Below are 16782 nucleotides of genomic sequence, written 5' to 3'. Positions count from 1 at the left end.
GGAGACACACTGAACATTTATAACCTGTGTTTCAAAAAAATTGAAACTTCGTCGTTTGATTGGTATTTAGATTTTCCTTGTACAATTTATACCTCATGAAATACAAATCAATTAAACTGCGTCCATCATTTTGAATAACCCTGTATAATTTTATTCATTCCATGTCCCTGAATGGTTTCTTTCATTAAGGGATTGATAGAAAATACTATGTGAACAAGTGAGGGAAAACCACCCCTATAATGAGATAGTCTAAAAGTTTATAAAATCTGCCATTGTATTACATATTTTGTGCATCAAAATTTGTTTGGTAACATTTATAGAAAATTATTTACAATGCCCATAAGTAGTCTAACTTTTTTATGCGAGTGCTAATATTTGTTTATAAATGGTTAGTTGAAGATATTCTCACAATCTGATATTTACTGCATATGCTACTTACTTTTAAGGATTTGCTGTCTGGAATAACAAAAGAGGTTGGAAGCCTAACCTCAAACAGAACATAATTAAACTGGATTTTAAATGCACATAATTTCAGTAACAAAGAAACAAACAAAGCCACTGACAATTAACACGATTTTTCAATGTAAAACTTTACTTCTCTCTCTCTTTACAAAGTCTTTTCCATGCACATCAAAAATACATTATATAAAAGTGCATTAAAACAAATAGTTTAACAGCAATGTCCATAAATCAAATGTTTCAATTAAGTACTTATATTCGGTATCACAGGAATTGCTTAAAATTCAGTATAATACTATTGAACAGTCAGATTATGTCACCTTTCAGAAGTAATTATGGATTTTTTCCCAAGCAAAAGAAAAATAATTTTATCACATACTTTTCATGTGATAACAAATACAGATACACACATTTCATATACAAAATTTAATACCAATAACATAACATGAGTGGATCTCTAAGCAACACATGGAGTTTCAAAAAATAGAAAAGTTTGCAATGCCTCCACCAAATGCATTATAAATGTAAACTGTATAAAATACTGTCATAACCCAGGCACATGTGATCCATGAGGCATTAATAGTAATCTGGCACAGGAGTACATGCAATCTTCACAAAGTCCTGGTACTTCACCTGTCCATTGTGTGAAACATTTGCTTCCCTAAAAATCTGTTCCACTGAAAAAGTGAACCAGAAGATGAAATTAATATGGATTCAGATTAAACAATTAACATGTAAAGAATATTTCAAGATGGTGGACGGAGGAGGAGGACTCTCCTGTACCTCTATACGAATACTCAAGTTTGACACACACACACACACACACACACACACACACACACACACACCACCTGCCCATGATAAAAGTTTCAACATCCTGTAACACAATCAGAAAGAGTAACTGAGTACATATGAGAGCCACAATGCAAACATGTTGGCAACACTGGATGTGCAATATTATTTGTAATGTCAGCTATTGTGGGAGACTTGCAGAAGCAGCTCACTTTTTTTGTCAATATCATGTTTATTGGAAATTCCAATGTCAGACCTTGAGTGAACATCAAACAACGCTGATGGAGCTTTAATAATGTGCACAGATGCTCCTGAATCTGGAAATCATTTTGCATTATCATTACTCACTTCACTTAAAATGGAGATTGGTTCACTGAAAAGATTGCTCTTTACTCTCCTGGTGGAAAAGTGTTATTATTCTGTCGACGAAGTCATTGAGGACAGCTTCACAATCTGAACGCAGGGATTGTAATACATTTATTATTTTATGTACATGTGTAGCTGTAACTTAGAAATGTAAAATATAATGTAAACTTTTGTATTTCTCTTAAAAAAAGTGAAAAAAGTTTCTTTTGTAAACCTTGACATGTCTCCTGTACATCAAATCAAATGATTTGAAAATTGTATGTAATGAGATGAATAAACCACATAACATAACACATAACTAAAAGAATAAAAAGCAGAATGTGCCTTACCTTTATTGGTAGTTTTTCTCTTAGGACTACTAGAACTAACATGCTTCATTTCATTAAACAAACTGAAATACGCATTTCAAGGTGGAGGTTTAACCAAGAAAGTAGGATTACTTTGTGAACTGATAACTACAATGCTGAACAAGTGCAAAAACATGGACGAATACATAAATAAGGTAATTTCAATCTCAAATCATCTGAAAAATACTGACTTTGAAACTGAAGAAGAATTGGTTGGAAACGAGATCTTATGCATGGCCTATATGTAAAATGATTTCATGTGTTAATAAAATATAAGTTTTATTTGTCCCTAAACAATTTTTCCACATCACTTCACAGCTGTTAAAGTAAAGAAGCCAACAATCTTCTGTTTTGCTGTTTTTCTTTTTTTTTTTGTAATAAATTTGTAATCTGCAATAATCTCCTATACTGTGACCTGAGGATTAAAGATCATGTATTAATTTGAAACTTTTGTGTCTGAACTCTGAACGGTTAACAGTAGACAGTAGTAGTAGTAGTAGTAGTAGTAGTACAGTTCCAAATTTGAATGACTGTTAGCGTGGCATCGTGTGTAACCATAAACAACCACCCAAGGTCATGAAAGCCCTAAATAACAGGTTCATGAAATATGAAACTTGTGGTAGGCACTCTTTGATAAGATGGTTGGTTCATTGTTTTTGGGGAAGGAGACCAGACAGCGTGGTCATCGGTCTCATCGGATTAGGGAAGGATGGGGAAGGAAGTCGGCCGTGCCCTTTCAGAGGAACCATCCCGGCATTTGCCTGGAGTGATTTAGGGAAATCACGGAAAACCTAAATCAGGATGGCCGAACGCGGGATTGAACCGTCGTCCTCCCGAATGTGAGTCCAGTGTCTAACCACTGCGCCACCTCGCTCGGTCTTTGATAAGACCATTGGCCAACGTAAGAGGGAATTTCTGAAGCTACAGGAATTCCATCAACATCAAAACATTCCATATTCTGATAAATGAGTTCAACAAGAGGAAAATTTTCGTGCAATCACTCTGTCCCTCGCTACTTGAGTGCTGAACATAAGTGCAAATGCATAGTTGTTTCAATCTTGCTGAAACAAAGATTTGACTCTTAAGGAAAAGCTTCTTTCTGAATTTGAAATAACAGTCAAAGAAGTGGAAAGGTCAATCTTCCCCGCTATTAAAAAAAAAAAAAAAAAAAAAAAAAAAAAAATCATTACTCTCAAGCATATTTTGTTTATGATTATCATGGATTTGCCGTAACAGACAGAGCTCCGTGTGGTCAAAATGTCACAGGAGTGTATTATCATGAATTAACAACTGAACAGAAAAATAAAATTACTACTGACCCCCACATTGCCAATCTCTAATCAGAAAACGGCACAAATATGTTTGAGGAGTGTTACTGCACGCAATCTAAAGTACTCATATCATGAAGGACTTTCTGCTGCTGTTAGCTGAGCCATTTGTCAGTTGAACAAACACGGCTTGTTCGACAGAATTTTAAAACTTCCCACCACTGGGACGTGGTCACTGAAGAGAAGAGAGACTCAAAGGATTGCACAGAAATAATGACAAAAATAAAAAAGGAACATGGGAATTATTTATCAAATTTCCCACATATATAACATTTAGAAATTGATTAAAGTCTGTATTTATAGTGAGCTGGTTTATTTACTCATAATACAAAATAATTTGTATCTACATAATAAATAATTTTTATTTATTATGCATCAACTTTTTAAAAAATAAATCGAAAAACTATCGTAAAAGCACAATATTACATATGAATCATGTAAATACTATTTAGCAAAAAAAAATAATAATAATTATTATTATTATTATTTACCTTCCTTCCCACTAAGTCTTTCACCCCAGTTAAGCAGCATATGCTTCAACTGCCGAGCTGGTAACACACCTTTCTTTCCAGGATCAGCTGCTTGAAATGCTGCCACTACTTCATCTGGTAAAACTTCAGCCTGGCTGTGGGTGTGCATCACTTCAAGGAACTCTGCAAATGACATCTTTCCACCTACCAATTTTTAAACAAAAGCAAATTAAAAATTTGTAACACTTTCCTCTCCTTTCAATGGGATTCTTCCTTTTATTATTGTCAGACACAACACTATGAACTATATTACGAATACATAGTGTGACCAGCCATATACACCCTATTTTATTTACTACAGGAAATCACTGTGGATAACCAACACAAGCAGACAGTGAAGTCCTTTTAATATTCCTCACAAAAAATGTATTTTTTTCTCCACAAATCTAAATACAACTGACCTTGGATTAAACATTCGTTGTTATCAGCACAATTTTTGTCCATCTCTTTTCTGTTTCAGAATTATTCCTTCCTTTAGTGAGAAAAATTGGAAACACTGGTACTAATATTAACCAATGGTGCAAATATCATAAAGAAACTGCACAATCAGACTACACCCAGCAATTTAGCACAAGAACACGAAGTACAACATGACAACTAAAGTAAGCCTATACCTTTTCATGTTTTAACTAAAATATTACAAGATTCACTGAAAATATACTAATACTTTATAGAACATGTTTGTACCGTCTACCGTAATTTTAAACTTTAAAACACTTATTTGCAGGTGCCCCTAGAAAAAAACTCATGACTTATGCATGATGTATGTACATAATATGCCTCAACAAACTTTTGGATACATGCTCACTATGTACCTAAATTTTCTTGCAGTTTTAGATTTAATGAGGAAAAGTGTGTTAAATGTGGTGTGCTATAATCAATCTGTTACCACAAACATTACTTGTTTCCTTTGCCAACTTGTAAACAAATTACCACTTTCCCACTTAACATATGCTTCAGGCTATACATCATCATTGTCATCAAGACCAAGATTTTACGAGACCTCATTTTGGCCCTATAACATCAGAAACTGAAAAACTGATCATAGTAGATAGGAAAGTACAACTGAAAGAAATAAAATTTGTTATGAACATTTTAGTAAGAAAGTAATGCAAACAGATTTTGGAATGTGCACGAGCAAACTACAGTAGTTTGGAAGGAAAAGGGCCAAGCAACAGATATGGAAAGATGTTAGTGTAGAAGATGAAAAAAATAGGAGGAAACGTGTGGCAAGGACAGAAGAGTTTTTCTAGCAAGAGTCATGGAAAGATGACCATCGTGACAGTGAAGCTGTCTCCTAGCTGTGGAGTCGACCGAAGTGTCCGATCCCACCCGTCAGCTTTGACCCGTGACGTAAGGCTGTTGTGGTGTGCGACGTCACGACGCCGCGGAATTTAGTTTGTGAGAGTGGCGTGTTTGTAGGTGTCGTTTTGATGTGATCGGTGGTGCTCTCTGGTGGTGTGTTAGGTGATGTTTTTGGTTTAGTTTGTGGGGGTGGCGGCGTGTGTGAATTTTGGTAAATCGCTTTTTTTGTTTCTTTGGTAGGTATGGATATGACTGACAGGGTCAACAGTTTTCAGTTGTCGGCTATGATGGGGGGACAGTGCGTTGTCTCTAATAAAATTTCTTCAACTATTCGGATTTTTGGATGAAGCGTGAAGTGTTCAGTATGTCACAAAGAAATAAGGCTTACTTAAAGTTCCGGAGTCTCTGACCATGGACGGCTGTATGTGGAGACGTCATAAGGTCAAGGGCAGTGTTTGATCCCAATGTGTGGCTGTGAATGTTGGTATTGGTATCGGGAGCTGCTGTTGAGCGATATAGGTCACGGGAAGTGTCCGATTCCAGATTATATTGTGTTTAGTGGTATTTGGGGTGTTTTGTGATATCAGTTTTTTTCGTTGTTTTGCATGAGGGCGGGAGTCTAAATTTGTTTATATTCAGTTTGTCCCCACCCAAAAACCCCCTATTTCTAGCGCTTGTCCCGTTAGTGTCATTAGGCTTTTTGTGGAACGTGTGTGTGTTTTTCGATGTATTTTCGTCCTCATAATGTGTATGTAACGACTTTATATGCGCCATATTGGAATCGTGGTTTATGGTCGTTTCCGTCATATTTGTGACGTCATGAGTCAAAGCAGACGGGCGGGATCGGACGCTTCCGTAATTCCCTAGCTGTTACTGCATCTCTGTTTTATGCCACGTCACCCTGTAAAAAATTTTCACAATACATCCCAACAAGCACAAAACAATTTTAGATGTTATGCACTTGCTTTACTTTTAAATGTGTTGACATTGGTAAATAGATCATTTTGGTGTTCATCATTGTCTTTTGTGCTATTGATAATTAATAATGAAGATCAAAAGACTATCAAAGTTGGTGTCCACTCACTCACAGATGAGACAGGGACTGAAGTTGAAACTAGCAAAGCACAAGCAGAAATGTTAGCTCTGTTTTCAAAAGGTTCTATACAACGGAAAACCCAGGAGTACTACTCAGACACAATTCTAATTTCAATGTAACGATGAGTGAAATAGTTATATCTATGGCTGCCCAGTAGTTGGTAAAAAGCACAGATCACACCCATATACAAGAAAGGTAACAGGAGTGATCTACAAAACTACCATCCAATATCCTTGAAAACGATTTGTTGAGACTCTTAGAAGATATTCTGAGCTCAAACACAATTAGGTATCTCAAACAAAATGACCTCCTCCATGACAACCAACATATGTTTCGAAAAAACTAATGATCTGAAACCCAACTTACACTTTTCTCACATGACATTCTGGAGGCCATGGATCAAGCCAGTCAAGTACACGCAGTATGCATCGATTTCCAAAAAGCATTTGATTCAGTACCACGCATACACTTATGTCAAAAGTTCGATCATATGGGGGCATCAAGTGAAATTTTTGATTAGATTGAGGGCTTTTTGATAGGGAGGACACAACTTGTTATCTTGGATGGAGAGTCATCATCATATGTAGAAGCAACTTTGGGTTCCCCATGGAAGTATGTTGGGTCACTTGCTGTTAATGTTGTGTATTAACGATCTTGCAGGCAATATTAATAACCAGGCAGTGGCAGGAGAACACAAAAAGGTTTAAATTTTACAAGCTTTCGGGGCCAGTTATTCTGGTAGAGGAGTTGAAGGGGAACGAAGAGGGGTGAAGGAAAAGGACTGGAAAGGTTTACATTACATTGTCAATAATTACTTTTATTGTTATAGACAATATTAATAGTAACACAGGGTTTTTTAGCAAATGATGCAGTTATCTGTAATGAAGTAGTACCTGAAAGAAGCTGCATAAATATTCAATCATATCTTGATGAGATTTCTAAGTGATACAAAAATTGGCAACTTCCTTTAAATGTTCAGAAACATAAAATTGTGCACTTCACAAAACAAAAAACTTAGTATCCCATTACTACAATATCAGCAAGTCACTGTTGGATTGGCCAACTGATACAAATACCTGGGTGTAACACATTGCAGGGATATGAAATTGAATGATCACATAGGTTCAATCGTAGGCAAAACAGGAGGTAGACTTCAGTTTATTGGTAGAATACAGGCAAAGTTCAATCAGTTTACAAAGGAGATTGCTTACAAAACAATCATGTGACCCATCCTGGAATACTGCTCAGTTTGTGGAGCTCTACCAAATAGGACTAGCAGTGGATATTTGAACACACACAGAAAAGGGCAGCACAAGTGGTCACAGTTTGGTTTGACCTACAGGAGGATGTCACAGATATGCTGAAAGAACTAATCTGACACAAAGTTAAAGATAAATATAAAGCTCCCGAGAACGGCTGCTTCCAAAGTTTCGAGAGCCAACTGTAAATGATGACTAGGGCTATACTACAACCCCCTAAATATCACTCCAATAGGTATTGTAAGAACAAGATTAGACAGCACACACAGAGGCATTTAAATAGTCATTCTTCCTGTGCTCCATATGTGAATGAAATGGGGGAAAAAGACTTATAACTGGTATAATGGGATGTACCCTCTGCTGTGCACTTCACAGTGGTTTGCAAAGTATAAATGTTAACTATATTGTTAGCTATTATTAAAAGTCTTACTTCTCCATAATAATTTATTTCTCTGAAAGAATGAGTAGATTAAACAGATTTATTGTAATTCTAATATTTCAAAAAGCCTCCAAAGTATGGTAGTTGCAATGAGACCATAGAAAAACATTAGTGGCAAATCAAAAGAGTTACATAACAATCCTCCCTCTCCTGCATCATAAATTAAATACAATCAAATTTACAGCCTGTCTTTTTGAAAAATGTTGTTGTGCTGTTCCACACAAAAAAATATAAATTTGACACAAGCAAACAGATCCGAAACCAAATATGAGTCGACAGAAGCGTCCGATCCAACGCGTCGGCTTTGACCCGTGACGTAAGGGTATTGTCGTGTGCGACGCCATGACGGCGCGGAGTTTGGTTTGAGTGTGGCTGTCTCCAGTTCCGTTTTATCTTATTTTATTTACTTTTCTGATCTGTTCGTTCTATCTTGTAAGATTTTTTTAAATTTAAAAACACTTATTATTTATTTTTATTATCTGTTTCCTCGAGTTTTTCTGTTTTAGTTTATTATATTTATCTTTGATCTGTTCGTTCTATCCCGTGAGATTTTTTTTTTTTTTTTTAAAAGACAAAAAACACTAATCAGCTACTGAAGCATCTTTATCTTCTATGGGTTGCAGGGGTTACGACCCCTGGGGAGGTGGGTCGGTATTCATGCATGGCTGTCTTCACTTACACGTTGTAGGTACGCAAGGCATCTAAATTTGTTTATATTTAGTTTGCCCCCCACCCAAAACACCCCATTTCCCGCGCTTGTCCCGTTAGTGTCATTAGGCTTCTTGTGGAAAGTGTGTGTGTTTGTTTTTGTTTCCGCCATATTTGTGACGTCATGGGTCAAAGCAGACGGGTGGGATCGGACGCTTCCGTATTTCCCCAAATATATGTCACATACAAATACACACTACCCCTCTACACTTAGAGAAGTGAGTATATAACAGCAGGAGTAATGTAGTGCTCCTCCCCTGCTATTTTTCATACTTTGTGTTTGGTATATGTAATTAATATGCATCCAATACTCTTTGGAACTTCATCTATTACTTAATAAAGCTTTTCTAAATTTACCTTGCACTTCTAGTTATTTATAAGAAAAGGTGAGAGTATTCATTGGCTTCACCAACACTCAACCAAACTGTTACCTTCAAACCCAGTTAGCCCTCAGGCTACATTAAAGACAGTCTGTCACCACACCAAGGTTTTTGAAGTGGTTAATAGCTTTCTCTAACCTTATCAACTGTATTGGAAGGTACAGATCATTCAAATCACTTGTTCAAATCTTTAACCATCACTTATGTCTACAATTCTACACTTAAAACAGTATTACACTGTTAGCAAGTTTATTTCCTGCTGAGACACCACAGCTCATAACTGCACGAAAACTAGTACTTGCAACAGGTCTTAATGGCGTGTGTGGGGGTGGGGGGGGGGGGGGCGTTCCAGTCTGCTTCGTATTTCTGACTGAATTGCTGGTACATCTACAATAATTCTAGTGAGCTAGTACTACAGCTAAAGGAACCCATGTGCACACTTTGCAAAGCACTGAAGTGTTCAACTTAATGTTCAATAGATTTAATTTGTATCTTCACAACGAGTGTACTCTGCTTAAATTAATCTAGCTATATCTTGTATGGTTCCTACACTTTGTATGCAGATCTTCCTTTTAATCAGATTGTTCTAAGCAAAGAAGGGCATATATTTCATAAGATAAGTTTTACAAACTATATCTATACGATTACATCTCTCAATTTTAACAGATTACACTGATACTTCACCTGAACACCTAAGCAGATAATTTTGTAACTATACTGTGCACTCAGTGAAATCTTGTTAGATCTTTAGAGGCAGTGTTTAAATGTAGTGAGAAATCCATAGTGCAGCAAAGCAAAAAATAATGAAATATATAATTTACTAGTTCTCCAACCAGTTTTAAAAGTTTTCAGTTAAATTTTTCAGAAGTGACAAAATTCAAAAAGTAACATCGCCATGACACACTAAACACAAATAATTACACAACTTTCTGGTTTGATATTTGAGCAGGTAGATCAAACTGCTTTCGAAACGGCGATTTTCTTACCTTTCTCTTTCATATACTTTTTAAGTTCCTGAATCGTTGGGCTCATACCCAGCGATCTCATTATAATAGTTAACTCATCCAAGGTACGAATCTGTCCACTTCGTGCGAAAAGGTAGAAGCATTCACGAAATTCTGAAAGTAGTGACTGCCATTACATTTGGCTTACACACCCTTACAAGTTCGTAACAAATTATTAGATCACATACCATCTATATCCTGCTCCCGGAAATATCGAGCCTAAAGAGAATAACATACATATTACAATACTGTAACATTTATACATTACAAATGGAGAAACTGAATATAAAGGCCAGTTTACCATATCGCTATTAACAGCTGTTTCAAACAATACGCCAACAAACGTCAAATGGCGACAACTCAAATAAACGGATCTTATCTAGCTTATAAACTTTCCACACCTAACATTGTAAATGTTCTAAAACAGTGGTGAACAAAACATGTCCTTGCACTTATCGTCAGATAACCACGTCACAAACCGCACTAGTTTCTCTACGCGTAAGTATCGTTTAACATTAAGTCGAACTTGCCCAGTGAGCTAGTGTGATACATCGTTTATTTCACTCGCTTTTTATTCTTTAATATTTGTGTACTTCTTGCGTCTTGTTGTTATAAATTTTTTCTGCGGAGTACGTTACACAATGAAACTGTAAAAATGCAATGAGTTATTTCATTGCCTGGAAGAATACAAACTACAAAGTACAGCTCTGTCATAGTACAAAGATAAATACAGCGTATTGATGATAGTGCTCTGCCTATGCTTCTTGTAACCGATAGGTACAAGAAGTGCCGTGATGTGAAGGGCAAAGTACCAGTGCGCATCAGCGACTGCCAATTTAAATGGTCAAGGCCTCGTGAAGTGTGTTATGACATGTAAGATCCTCAGCACAGGAAGACGACGTACATACTGTACAAGTTTGGAAGACTGACACGATATATGTGGATATTTCAACGAAAGGTAAAAATATACCAATACTTCCGTACCCTGCCTGTACAGCTATTCAACAAGTTTGTGTGTGTGTGTGTGTGTGTGTTTAGATTTTGTAACAGATTCGATTACGTGAAAATTAAGCCTACTATAGCTTGCTGGGTTAGCTTCGTCTTAATTGAAAAATAGTGTATATTAAGTTTCATGGCAGTGATACAAGATGTGTATATATCAGAATGGGGAATCAAGGAATAAACCTCGAGAGGGAGTGATGTGTTGCAAAACACCTTTTTGTAATCGTGTGTATTTCTACGCAAAGTGTGTACACTGCACTTTACAGTAGACGTTTTTAGGTACTGTGTCTGTGTTGCATGTCTGTGATTCTCAGACATCGAGAAGGGGTGGGGGAGAACATTAAGTTACAAAAGTAGCCCACAGTATATCAGACAGGCGATTTTTACGTTGGTGTATGAGCGTAAATCGTTTCGACGTGAAGATGTGAATTCTGTTTCTCAGACTACCGTACATTAATAGATTCCATTTTTCGTGAAAACCATACCTTCGAAAACATTGCTTATATGATTAAGGGTGTCAGGAGGACGAGGGGAAACATATATTTTCTTGTTAAAATAGTGTCATTCTCTGAAACTAATATATAACAATTTCCCACCTATTGATCTGACTGAACTTCACCTGGACCATCTTGACCTTAAGTAACGGCATATACTCACTTGGCACGTACTATAGAAAACTGTTGGTTTAATGTCCCCAGCATAACACTCCCTGCGTTATTGTGAAACATGTTTGTCGTACGGTACCCCATTTAATCGATCACTTCCCGATTGTAAAAAGACGGTTAAGAGGGCGAAACAAATGTACCATAAAAAATAGTATCGCTGCAAAATAACGTGTTCACTTTAAAAACAACAAAAAAGGCACCTCGTATAGTGTGAAACGTAAATGTATGTTGTAAGCTGAAATTTCCAGTGCTGACATGAAAAGACGCGGCTACTAAAAGCTGGAAATTAACATATGAAAACGGAAGAATATATCAGTGTAGACTTTTTTTCTTTTTGTTTGAGCGGGACGAAAACACGGTTCCTCAGCAATTGCACAATGGATTTTTTTCCAAATTTACACATTCAAAAGAAGAGTGGGAAATGGACAAATGAGAACTTATCAGATTGGCTAACGTGGGCTCTAGTTGTGCAATAAAAAAATTTCCTTTAGAATCAGCAGGATAATTAAGAAACTTTGCAATGTGAGAGAAAATTGGAAGATTTTGCGAACAGCTGCTGCTAGCTGTATAAATGTCAAAAAGTTAATCTCTTCAAAGCATAGTTTTTTGCGCACAACATTCTAAATTGGTGAAATATTTAACTGTCAAAATGGTCTCAATCGAATCGAATACTAAACTCGGGATATTTTGAAAACAGAAGACCAAGTGCAGAAATACATGCTTTTTAAACAAAACTTGAAAATAAAAATAGGTCAGTTGTTTTGTGAAATGATTTTTCTAACAGCAAGAAACAAAATAGATTAGAGGGACATTTGACGCGCCTTTGAACTTGACATTCTCAATCGCCACCTCATTTGCTGTTCCGGCACCTGTGCGTAATTTCGAGCATCATTCAAAGGTGTGTCAGATTTTCTCTAATTTGTTTAGTTCTTGCTTTTAGACAAACCATATCGCAAAACATCTGACGGGTTTTCACTTTTTATTTTATCCAGGAAACACCCGTACACATACATGAGAGCGCGCGCGCACGCAATAAAGAGAGCCACTAGATCACTGACTGAACTGAGAACTTGTGAGTACGGTAGCCGTGTTAGCGTCTTCCATACATCGCTTCTTGCCAACACACGGAGTGCCCTATTTTTCTTACCAATCAAACGTCCCTCTATGTATGCGGCTTTTTAATATATACGTGGTGAGTCAGGAGGAAAGGTACCGTAAGTCTTTTGATGGGTGATAGCATTACTAATTCTGAACAAAATAAACTTGATGTGGACATACGTCTTATTCCGAATGGTTTCCGAGATAGAACACTTTTAATGTACATTTCTATTTATTTTCTGTATTATTCATTGTTATTATTTACAACGTACCACAGTAATATGGAGGAGGTTGAGACGAACATTTTGATACAGGACGCTTGTGGTCTATCAAGTCGGGAAACTACCTCAAACTAGCCTACAAAAAGTGCCGAAGCTACAGCGCGTCGCGCGAGATTTTCAATATTCCCGCGATCTCTCCGCGCAAACTGTTAGTCCTAGACAAAAAAATAAATGACTTTTTTGTAGCAAATTTAATTTAGTTTTATTTAGTACGACACGTTTTCGTTGGAGTGTGCGGTTTTCGAGTTACTAAAGAAAAACGTACAAAAGTTATATTAAACGTGTTCTATCTCGGAAACCATTCGCAATAGGGCGTATGTCCATTGGAAGTTTTTTGTTCAGAATCGGTAATACTATCGCGTCTCAAAGCAGTTTGTACCTTTCCTCCTGACTCACCCTGTATCTGTTACATTATATCGTTATATTAACTAGTGTGTAGCGAGTAAGTCATCTGATTCAAATGAACCGAACCGACGTTAACTAAATGAAACACACTTAGTTACTCTTAGCCGTATTTAATTCCAATCAATATTTACGCTTTGGTATTTGGACGTCTTTCATGACTTTATTCTTAGTCGCGTGATTTCCTTAGTGCTCGATTAGATGTTCTCAAAGCAGTAAATGCCATGCAGTTATGTTGCGGATAAAGCTAAAATTGATTTGACTGGGGTCTGGCTGGATAAATGCATATATCAATTCGGACTAATATTTTTATACAATGCTTCGGAAAATAACTTCCTAATTTCTTAAGGTATACTGGAAGAGGATAGCTCGAATAGATTTTTTTTTTTCCATTGCGTATTTCAGTGGCTCGGTAATTCCGTTCCGGCTGTTGTAGAGGCCAATGATTTCATTCTTTTATACTTAGACGTTCAACAAACCAAAAATGTGCTCATTCTTTTTCGTGTGACTTATGGTATTCTCTCTTGAGAGATGCAATATCATGCTGCTAACAGTAGCTATGACGTAGAATAAATATGGGTATGTAAAATGGTTTTATAGACCTTAAAATTTGCCATCTTTTCAGTGTGATCGCACAGTTCACAGAAAAACGTGATATGATGGCGCAAACCGCGAAAATCCTGAATTCTTGTTTCCTTGTGATACCCTGACGTAAACAAGTCTTGAGGCAAGGAACAAAATAAAAGTAAATTAGTTCGATCAAGTTACGCGTTTGCGTCGTTCGATAGTTTTAAGTTTTGTGTTTCTTGCACCATGGAAGCAGTCTGGTGAAGTTGGCACGCTACTCTCAGCAATATGCATTTTCCGGATTCCGTTCCTGAGTCGGTAAAAACGGTGGTCGTCGAACTGCGGACCGAATAAAGTGTTCGTGCAGCCCGCGCTTCTCACCAGTATTTCATAATATGCTTGTAGCAACTAAAAGCAGCACAAAAAGGTTAACTAACGTTAATAACTTCTTAAGAATGTATTTCTCTCACTAAGTAACAAACAAAAAGACAGTAACGTTTTAAGATTTGCTTAATTTTACTTGACGTTTGCGAATTCGGCCGTGAGCTAAGTAAAGGTTGTCGCTCACCTGGTATGCAGCGCTGCCACTGTGGGGTAATAGAAATGAGGGGGAATATTTTATTGTCGTGTCTTCTAGTGGTGAGAAGTCACCCGTGTGCGCACGAGCACCGATCAGCTGCAATTGTATAAATGTCAAACGGAAGCTAAATGGATTTTTGAATGCGCATTATGAAGACAGTTATCTAGAAAAGTGGTTCAGGTTTGAAGCAAGTAATACGAAATCAAATTACTGCTGTTGTAATACAATGCAGTGAGTAAAAGAAAATGAGATTCGAAACATTTAGGAAACAAATGGTTCAAATGGCTCTGAGCACTATGGGACTTTACATCTGAGGTCATCAGTCCCCTATAGTTAGAACTACTTAAACCTAACTAATCTAAGGACAGCACACACATCCATGCCCGAGGCAGGATTCGAACCTGCGACCGTAGCAGCAGCGCGGTTCCGGACTGAAGCGCCTAGAACCGCTCTTTCACAGCGGCCGGCTTTAGTAAACATTTGTGATCGCATGTCATATTGCAATTACTGTTATCAACTTATGTAACGTACTAATTTATGTAGCCTACCAATTAATAGTAAGATCGATAGCAGGAGGGTAGAGTGGTGAGGACGGGAAAAACGGCTGTTGCCTATTTTATGCCCTGAAAGGCGCTACTGCCTGACGAGAAGTGGTCAGAAAAGTTCTAGTGCCTCTGTTGTCTGTCAGATTTTGCAAGAGGAAGCTTTTTCCGTTATTTTTTGTCAAACATTTTTGTTTTTGAGTCGCTTGATGTAAGATAAGTTATTTACGTTATCTTTGTTACCTCGCATGTACGGCGTGTTACAAGCTTTTTATTTATTTATTACAATACCAGAGTTTTAACAACGTCTCTTGGCCTACATATGTAGTTCCTTGTTATTTATTTTACTTTGATAGTCTCTTCTGTGGATCACTAATGCCGACAAGGCATGCGATCGGGAAACGTGGCCACACCACTCGCCAGTGCAGAGAGACCAAGTTGTTCGTCCCAGTAAGAGTTAATTACTTCCAGTAAACACGCATAGTACAACAGATAAAACTGCCTTCTAAACCTTTCTACAAACAAAGCTATCAATTGCATTTGTGACAGTGTTGAAATGATTAAATTAGATTACTTAATTCTTTCTGTTCTATTGTATTTGGCCTAACTCAAAAGTCCGATTGAAGAAGGCCTGCTGAAGCAGCGTAGTAATCTTTCAGATACTAGGGTGTGAAGAGGCTTAAAAAATTTGCGTGGAAATAAAAAAAAAAAAATGGGATCTTGTTGCTATGGCACGGGCCACAGTACCTGCTTCGGTACAGAAAACTGGTCACTATGCAAGCCTTTTCCTTTTCATTTTAAAATATCTGACGTGATACCTTATAATATGTAGATTCAAAATGGGTAAGTGGTAAGCTATCATAACCATGGTTTGGCGAAACATAAATTTATCTTTCAGTGGTCACTTTATCCCTCCACCCCCCACCGCCGCTCCTTTTCCTATGCGGTCTGAGGTGTCTCCCTAAAATGTTAATATTGGCTATTAAGCCAAAAAGTGTGAAGACTCCTGCCTTATAGGGTCACTTTTTTGTTCTTCCGTTCGTCTTCTTGCCTGCCTTCCCGTTCGACTTTTAGGAACTATTTTTCCCATGAACGTGTAGGCGTAGCAAATTGAAATTTGTTATATGTTAAGATGTATAATAGGGGGTGTAGAACATTCAAGCTTCTAAGTCAGTGCAGTCAAAAAATAGTGACATATTTTGATATTCGCCAACTCACCCGTCAAAACCTATGTCACTTCTCGTTAAACCACAATCATGAAATTTGGTAAGAGTTCAAGTACGGGGAAAAATTGAAAATTGTTAATTTCTGATTATGTATACTGAAAGGATATAACAACAACAACAGCAGCAAAACAATGATAATGAAATGTAGTGGAATTAAATCAGGTGACGCTGAGGGAATTAGGAAACTAAAAAGTTTAGTTAGTTGGGCAGATAATAACTAATGATGGCGACCTAGAGATGATATAAAATGTAGACTGGCAATGGCAAGAAAAGCGTTTCTGAAGTGGATAGATTTGTTAACATCGAATACAGATTTAAGAGTTAGGAAGTCTATTCCGGAAGTATTTGTATGGAGTGTAGCCATGTATGTATGGAAGTGAAACATGGGCGATAAACAGTTTAGAGG

The 16782-nt window shown here is 37.1% G+C and overlaps 2 protein-coding genes across 3 annotated transcripts in view; one reads left to right on the top strand and one right to left on the bottom strand.

The window, feature by feature from the left end:
* Nucleotides 1-565: 565 nt before the first annotated feature.
* LOC124612393 (calmodulin-like protein 4) lies at nucleotides 566-10871 on the bottom strand. The gene is made up of 5 exons (XM_047140575.1): nucleotides 10315-10871; nucleotides 10202-10232; nucleotides 9996-10127; nucleotides 3784-3966; nucleotides 566-1136 (listed from the first exon to the last, which is right to left on the bottom strand). Exons 1-5 carry the CDS (start codon nucleotides 10315-10317, stop codon nucleotides 1036-1038), a joined length of 450 nt encoding a protein of 149 aa, XP_046996531.1. The 5' UTR covers nucleotides 10318-10871; the 3' UTR covers nucleotides 566-1035.
* Nucleotides 10581-16782, top strand: part of LOC124612382 (mitochondrial coenzyme A transporter SLC25A42) — a 238953-nt gene continuing 232751 nt past the window's right edge. The window contains exon 1 of one of the 2 annotated variants that reach the window (XR_006979540.1): nucleotides 10581-10971. The gene's annotated coding sequence lies outside the window, so the exon portion shown is untranslated. The remainder of the gene's footprint in view (nucleotides 10972-16782) is intronic. The other variant, XM_047140560.1, reaches the window with a different exon arrangement.

The sequence above is a fragment of the Schistocerca americana genome, chromosome 1, assembly GCF_021461395.2.
Source record: "Schistocerca americana isolate TAMUIC-IGC-003095 chromosome 1, iqSchAmer2.1, whole genome shotgun sequence".
Classification (NCBI taxonomy): Eukaryota; Metazoa; Arthropoda; class Insecta; order Orthoptera; family Acrididae; genus Schistocerca; species Schistocerca americana.
This window is presented reverse-complemented; position numbering and strand designations above follow the sequence as displayed.

Coding starts and splice junctions, on each gene's coding strand:
- LOC124612393 (XM_047140575.1), bottom strand. Junction 10,128..10,201: donor CCGGGAGCAGGATATAGATG/GTATGTGATCTA, acceptor CACTACTTTCAG/AATTTCGTGAATGCTTCTAC. Junction 1,137..3,783: donor AAGACTTAGTGGGAAGGAAG/GTAAATAATAAT, acceptor TCACTTTTTCAG/TGGAACAGATTTTTAGGGAA.